Raw genomic sequence first — 7,129 nt, forward strand, 5'->3', positions numbered from 1 at the left:
GCAATGCCTCCGTATCAATATCCTGAAAATCCAAGTATTCAAAGATGATATTTGTTTCTGAATATTGAACCAAGTACTACAACTTAAGTTATGGCCTTACGTTAATGCGATCAGCTACCCAGAAGTTATTCAAGCCATGATGCTTATCAGAAAGACCACCGAGAACCAATGATCGAGCAGCTGACCTTGCGTTATCTGATGTTTCAGCCCATATCGTGCTTAACTGGAACAAATCATTAGCAAAGATTGGTAACTAAAAAAACACTACTGGAGAAAAGTAAAATCAGAGATCATATCTAGATGAAGTTTCTGATGCGTTGTCATGGTTAAAGGGGATCATATCTCTCACCTGATCCTCACCATACCATAGTTCATCTGCAGCTCGAGGTGCTAACTGAACAGTGATATGATCCAAGATGGATTGTCGGCTGCATCCAGTAGACCATAAAAGGACTTAGATTAATGTAAAGACACCACAAGAAAATAAATCTGTATAATTAAAGCCACAAACCTAAGCATCCCTTCCTTAAATTTGATATGATCCATCTTCACGCGGACATAACCCAATTCTCTACCAGCTCTAGGGTTGATTGTAAGCTGGTCAAAGTCATCGAAATGTCACAGTGCCGCATAACAGAACGTTAAAGCTTCAATGTAGTAAGGAGGGTTTGAAGGGAAAAGAAAGACTTTCGAAACTTACAAATTCTATATTCTTCATATCAGGAAAGTTCACANTAGGGTCACGGGTTCCACCCATAGTAGAATAATATATTCATACTAAATTCTTGTATTCGTTTGTTTTTATCAAACTAATGAAACAATTGGCCAAAAGTTAATATAAAACGAATAATTCAAACTACAAAAACGCACTTGAATTTCATAAAAGGTGGGATTACAGTTCAAATTCCATTTTCAAATATCTCTTTTATTTTAATTTTGTATATTATTATAGTCTTCTTAAACACGAGTGTTTTTTTTTTTAAAAAAATATTTAGTTTTTGAGCGTGTTTATTTTTGGTTTAAACTTTAAATATACTAATTTAACTGAAAACGAGCAAACCAGAGAAGAAGAGAAGAGTCAAATATTGCCGTTGTGGACCTCTTTTTGTTTTTGTCAATTTCTTTTGACGAATTCAATTTTTTTCCTACCGTTGTATAAGAAGATTTTTAATTTTGGCACTTAATATAAAGAACCCAAAGGAATCGTGTTGAAACTATTCACAGAGATTATTTTTATATGACAAAACTAGTTGAATCATTATCTCGTGCTTACTTCTCGAAGTCCCTTTGATAAAAATGTAAATAAAAATGAGATGGTTGGGTGGGGGAATCAATAATAGAGACTAAGCCAGTAAGGTGGCCAATAAGGAGGTTAAGTAAAAAAATAATAAAAAGAATTAAAATTGGTAATACGTAAATATCATTTAGTTGTCAAATCTTGCAAGTCAAATGTTATCTGCCTTGTAATATAATCAAATAGTTTTTATGTGTTTATCGACCAACCTATGGACTCTTACTTGATTTTGATTTTCATCAACTTTGCTATTTCACCTAAAAGAATATCCACAAAATCATACCTTACCATGTGCCATTTTTCAATGTCTCTCAGTTCCTTTCTTAATTAATTAGGCCCATGCTTTACATAATTTGTTCATGAATCATGACAGTATGTCAAGCAATTAAAGATTGACCATTCTTTCAATATGGATGGGGGGAATGGGAATTATTTATTGAAGCTCAAAGAATTATCTAACCATACACTAAGATTACAGAGGAAATGTAAAATAAAAGATCAAAGCTCATTGCCTCTTTAATTGGTTTTGATAATGATGTTTGTTGTTTGACACAAACTGTGTCTCTCTCTTTCATCTTATGAACTGTTTCTCGCGGTAGTCATGTCTAGTTTCATCACTGTTTCTTCAAGCTCAAGCCGTTTGATTTTCCTGAGTTCAAGAATGCTTGGTGGCATTGGTTTGATGGAGCCATAGAGCTCAACAAGAGTGAAGAATTCTTGTTTCGTAAGACTTTTCTTTTGAACCAGTTTCCCTACCACCTCGTCCATGAGCGTCCGGTTCCTTCCAAGAATCTGGTGCATGCATTTTGTTAAATTATATTAAACAGAACCTATATAAAAAGGAGAATGCTGTAATACAGATTTAGTCGACTTAGAAGTCTCTTTTACCTCTTTAGCACGCTCGTAACACATGTTCAATATCCGCAATGCCTCCGTATCAATATCCTGAAAATCCAAGTATTCAAAGATGATATTTGTTTCTGAATATTGAACCAAGTACAACAACTTAAGTTATGGCCTTACGTTAATGCGATCAGCTACCCAGAAGTTATTCAAGCCATGATGCTTATCAGAGAGACCACCGAGAACCAATGATCGAGCAGCTGACCTTGCGTTATCTGATGTTTCAGCCCATATCGTGCTTAACTGGAACAAATCATTAGCAAAGATTGGTAACTAAAAAAACACTACTGGAGAAAAGTAAAATCAGAGATCATATCTAGATGAAGTTTCTGATGCGTTGTCATGGTTAAAGGGGATCATATCTCTCACCTGATCCTCACCATACCATAGTTCATCTGCAGCTCGAGGTGCTAACTGAACAGTGATATGATCCAAGATGGATTGTCGGCTGCATCCAGTAGACCATAAAAGGACTTAGATTAATGTAAAGACACCACAAGAAAATAAATCTGTATAATTAAAGCCACAAACCTAAGCATCCCTTCCTTAAATTTGATATGATCCATCTTCACGCGGACATAACCCAATTCTCTACCAGCTCTAGGGTTGATTGTAAGCTGGTCAAAGTCATCGAAATGTCACAGTGCCGCATAACAGAACGTTAAAGCTTCAATGTAGTAAGGAGGGTTTGAAGGGAAAAGAAAGACTTTCGAAACTTACAAATTCTATATTCTTCATATCAGGAAAGTTCACAGCTACAACAGCCATAGCAGCTTCATTTATAGCTACTTGTCGCCATGTCTCGGAGCTTCTGTCTTTTCTATCTAACATTCCTCTTTCTTCTATTTGTGCAGCTTGAAGCAAATCATCTGTTGTTAACTGCATTAGAGTTAAAGAGAATATATGATTTCTCAGTCCTTTACTCACTGGTATTAAAAATAAACTTTTCAACTTATTATTAGCCTAAGCTGCTTCTCTAGCACAACGCCCAAGAGCTTAATCCATTGGTATACGATCCTAACATTCGAAACCAAACCCATCCAAAAGCAAAAGCAGATACGATTCGAACTAAAAATATTGATCACACCTCTGTTCTTCCATCACGCATCATATTAATTGCTGCTATCTCAACGATATTGGCAAGCTCTGCTCCAACCATGCCATCTGTCATGCTAGCAACTGCCATATAGTCCAAATCTTCAGCCATTGGCTTCTTACGAGCATGGACCTAAACAGCAAAACCANATACTAATTTAACTGAAAACGAGCAAACCAGAGAAGAAGAGAAGAGTCAAATATTGCCGTTGTGGACCTCTTTTTGTTTTTGTCAATTTCTTTTGACGAATTCAATTTTTTTCCTACCGTTGTATAAGAAGATTTTTAATTTTGGCACTTAATATAAAGAACCCAAAGGAATCGTGTTGAAACTATTCACAGAGATTATTTTTATATGACAAAACTAGTTGAATCATTATCTCGTGCTTACTTCTCGAAGTCCCTTTGATAAAAATGTAAATAAAAATGAGATGGTTGGGTGGGGGAATCAATAATAGAGACTAAGCCAGTAAGGTGGCCAATAAGGAGGTTAAGTAAAAAAATAATAAAAAGAATTAAAATTGGTAATACGTAAATATCATTTAGTTGTCAAATCTTGCAAGTCAAATGTTATCTGCCTTGTAATATAATCAAATAGTTTTTATGTGTTTATCGACCAACCTATGGACTCTTACTTGATTTTGATTTTCATCAACTTTGCTATTTCACCTAAAAGAATATCCACAAAATCATACCTTACCATGTGCCATTTTTCAATGTCTCTCAGTTCCTTTCTTAATTAATTAGGCCCATGCTTTACATAATTTGTTCATGAATCATGACAGTATGTCAAGCAATTAAAGATTGACCATTCTTTCAATATGGATGGGGGGAATGGGAATTATTTATTGAAGCTCAAAGAATTATCTAACCATACACTAAGATTACAGAGGAAATGTAAAATAAAAGATCAAAGCTCATTGCCTCTTTAATTGGTTTTGATAATGATGTTTGTTGTTTGACACAAACTGTGTCTCTCTCTTTCATCTTATGAACTGTTTCTCGCGGTAGTCATGTCTAGTTTCATCACTGTTTCTTCAAGCTCAAGCCGTTTGATTTTCCTGAGTTCAAGAATGCTTGGTGGCATTGGTTTGATGGAGCCATAGAGCTCAACAAGAGTGAAGAATTCTTGTTTCGTAAGACTTTTCTTTTGAACCAGTTTCCCTACCACCTCGTCCATGAGCGTCCGGTTCCTTCCAAGAATCTGGTGCATGCATTTTGTTAAATTATATTAAACAGAACCTATATAAAAAGGAGAATGCTGTAATACAGATTTAGTCGACTTAGAAGTCTCTTTTACCTCTTTAGCACGCTCGTAACACATGTTCAATATCCGCAATGCCTCCGTATCAATATCCTGAAAATCCAAGTATTCAAAGATGATATTTGTTTCTGAATATTGAACCAAGTACAACAACTTAAGTTATGGCCTTACGTTAATGCGATCAGCTACCCAGAAGTTATTCAAGCCATGATGCTTATCAGAGAGACCACCGAGAACCAATGATCGAGCAGCTGACCTTGCGTTATCTGATGTTTCAGCCCATATCGTGCTTAACTGGAACAAATCATTAGCAAAGATTGGTAACTAAAAAAACACTACTGGAGAAAAGTAAAATCAGAGATCATATCTAGATGAAGTTTCTGATGCGTTGTCATGGTTAAAGGGGATCATATCTCTCACCTGATCCTCACCATACCATAGTTCATCTGCAGCTCGAGGTGCTAACTGAACAGTGATATGATCCAAGATGGATTGTCGGCTGCATCCAGTAGACCATAAAAGGACTTAGATTAATGTAAAGACACCACAAGAAAATAAATCTGTATAATTAAAGCCACAAACCTAAGCATCCCTTCCTTAAATTTGATATGATCCATCTTCACGCGGACATAACCCAATTCTCTACCAGCTCTAGGGTTGATTGTAAGCTGGTCAAAGTCATCGAAATGTCACAGTGCCGCATAACAGAACGTTAAAGCTTCAATGTAGTAAGGAGGGTTTGAAGGGAAAAGAAAGACTTTCGAAACTTACAAATTCTATATTCTTCATATCAGGAAAGTTCACAGCTACAACAGCCATAGCAGCTTCATTTATAGCTACTTGTCGCCATGTCTCGGAGCTTCTGTCTTTTCTATCTAACATTCCTCTTTCTTCTATTTGTGCAGCTTGAAGCAAATCATCTGTTGTTAACTGCATTAGAGTTACAGAGAATATATGATTTCTCAGTCCTTTACTCACTGGTATTAAAAATAAACTTTTCAACTTATTATTAGCCTAAGCTGCTTCTCTAGCACAACGCCCAAGAGCTTAATCCATTGGTATACGATCCTAACATTCGAAACCAAACCCATCCAAAAGCAAAAGCAGATACGATTCGAACTAAAAATATTGATCTCACCTCTGTTCTTCCATCACGCATCATATTAATTGCTGCTATCTCAACGATATTGGCAAGCTCTGCTCCAACCATGCCATCTGTCATGCTAGCAACTGCCATATAGTCCAAATCTTCAGCCATTGGCTTCTTACGAGCATGGACCTAAACAGCAAAACCAAAACAAAGATGTAGCTTTGAACTGAAGGACAAAAACTCTACAATGCGGAAGAACTTTGCAAATTTACAAGTTTAAGAATACAAAAACACATACACCAAGTCATTACCTGAAGAATTTCCATCCGTCCAATAAGACCAGGTTTAGGGATAAATATTTTGCGGTCAAACCTTCCAGGCCTCACAAGCGCAGGATCCAGAATGTCTGGTCTGTTTGTGGACGCGATGGTAATGACCTCTCCCCTTCCTTCAAAACCATCTAGAGAAACAAGGAGCTGTAACACACAAAAAACGAATAAAATTTTCATCCCTTAGAAAAACGAGGAAGACTATTACATGCAATCTAAAATATCTGGAACCTGATTAAGAGTGGCATCTCTTTCTTGTCCTCCAGAACCCTTTATTAACCCACGCTCCCTTCCAACAGCATCTAATTCATCAATGAAGACAACAGATGGAGCCTGCAGAGAGACCACCTTAATATTAGCATATGGAAATATACTGAAACCTCACTATACAATGAGAATCATTCAGAAAATCAGCCAAGAGGTATTGCTTTGCTATCTGATAAATGAAACTGAAGGTGAGAATTAAGTTCCACGATCAACACATGTAAGCAAAGTTACAAGACTCACATTCTCTCTAGCTTCCTGATACAATGCTCTGACACGAGAAGCACCGACACCAACATATATTTCCACAAACTGAGATGCAGAGATAGAGAAAAAATTCACTCCTGCTTCGCCAGCTACAGCTTTTGCCAGTAGAGTTTTACCCACCCCAGGAGGCCCACATAAAAGAATACCACCTGAAGCAAAACACGAAATTGAAGAAATGATCAAACAGCAAAAGGATATATAAGTTCACACCACATACTTATTGATATAAGGAAAAGCAAAAAATTTCACAACATCGAACCTGGAATCTTGACACCTCTCCTGCGGTACATTTCTCCATGAGTAAAAAACTTAACGATCTCCTCGAGTTCAAGACGAATCTTCCCAAGCCCAGCAACATCAGTAAATTTCACATCCACACCCCTTTCCAGATACTCAGGTAGCCTCTTATTTGATGCTCTTCTCACACGTGCGCCTGATTTCATGAACTGCATAGCCATCTGTAAGTATGGATTTTTCTCACCTGTTCCTTCTTCACCCTCCTCATCCTCTTCCTCAATACCTTCCATCTCCCTCTCCAACTCCCTCATTTTCTTCCTCTCATCTGCTTCTGCCTTCTCGATCTTCAACCTATCTTCATAATCCTTCTTTTGCTTCCTATAGTT

General features: G+C 36.9%; 2 protein-coding genes across 2 annotated transcripts in view; both read right to left on the reverse strand.

Moving 5' to 3' along the window:
• LOC104745958 (probable inactive ATP-dependent zinc metalloprotease FTSHI 2, chloroplastic) overlaps window positions 1–7,123 on the reverse strand; it is a 13,638-nt gene extending 6,515 nt beyond the window's left edge. Inside the window, exons 1-11 of the mRNA XM_010467345.1 lie at window positions 6,766–7,123; window positions 6,483–6,655; window positions 6,207–6,308; window positions 5,958–6,122; window positions 5,695–5,835; window positions 5,328–5,486; window positions 5,139–5,224; window positions 4,977–5,055; window positions 4,728–4,850; window positions 4,593–4,649; window positions 4,354–4,496 (exon numbers count right to left, since the gene is read on the reverse strand). Of these exons, the coding sequence (XP_010465647.1) occupies window positions 4,354–4,496; window positions 4,593–4,649; window positions 4,728–4,850; window positions 4,977–5,055; window positions 5,139–5,224; window positions 5,328–5,486; window positions 5,695–5,835; window positions 5,958–6,122; window positions 6,207–6,308; window positions 6,483–6,655; window positions 6,766–7,054 (1,517 nt within the window). The 5' untranslated portion in view covers window positions 7,055–7,123. The remainder of the gene's footprint in view (window positions 1–4,353; window positions 4,497–4,592; window positions 4,650–4,727; window positions 4,851–4,976; window positions 5,056–5,138; window positions 5,225–5,327; window positions 5,487–5,694; window positions 5,836–5,957; window positions 6,123–6,206; window positions 6,309–6,482; window positions 6,656–6,765) is intronic.
• LOC104745957 (probable inactive ATP-dependent zinc metalloprotease FTSHI 2, chloroplastic) lies at window positions 1,709–3,424 on the reverse strand. The gene is made up of 7 exons (XM_010467344.2): window positions 3,285–3,424; window positions 2,918–3,076; window positions 2,729–2,814; window positions 2,567–2,645; window positions 2,318–2,440; window positions 2,183–2,239; window positions 1,709–2,086 (listed from the first exon to the last, which is right to left on the reverse strand). The coding sequence occupies exons 1-7, from the start codon at window positions 3,402–3,404 to the stop codon at window positions 1,871–1,873; spliced, it is 840 nt and encodes a 279-aa protein (XP_010465646.1). The 5' UTR covers window positions 3,405–3,424; the 3' UTR covers window positions 1,709–1,870.

Source organism: Camelina sativa, chromosome 15 (genome assembly GCF_000633955.1).
Source record: "Camelina sativa cultivar DH55 chromosome 15, Cs, whole genome shotgun sequence".
NCBI lineage: Eukaryota > Viridiplantae > Streptophyta > Magnoliopsida > Brassicales > Brassicaceae > Camelina > Camelina sativa.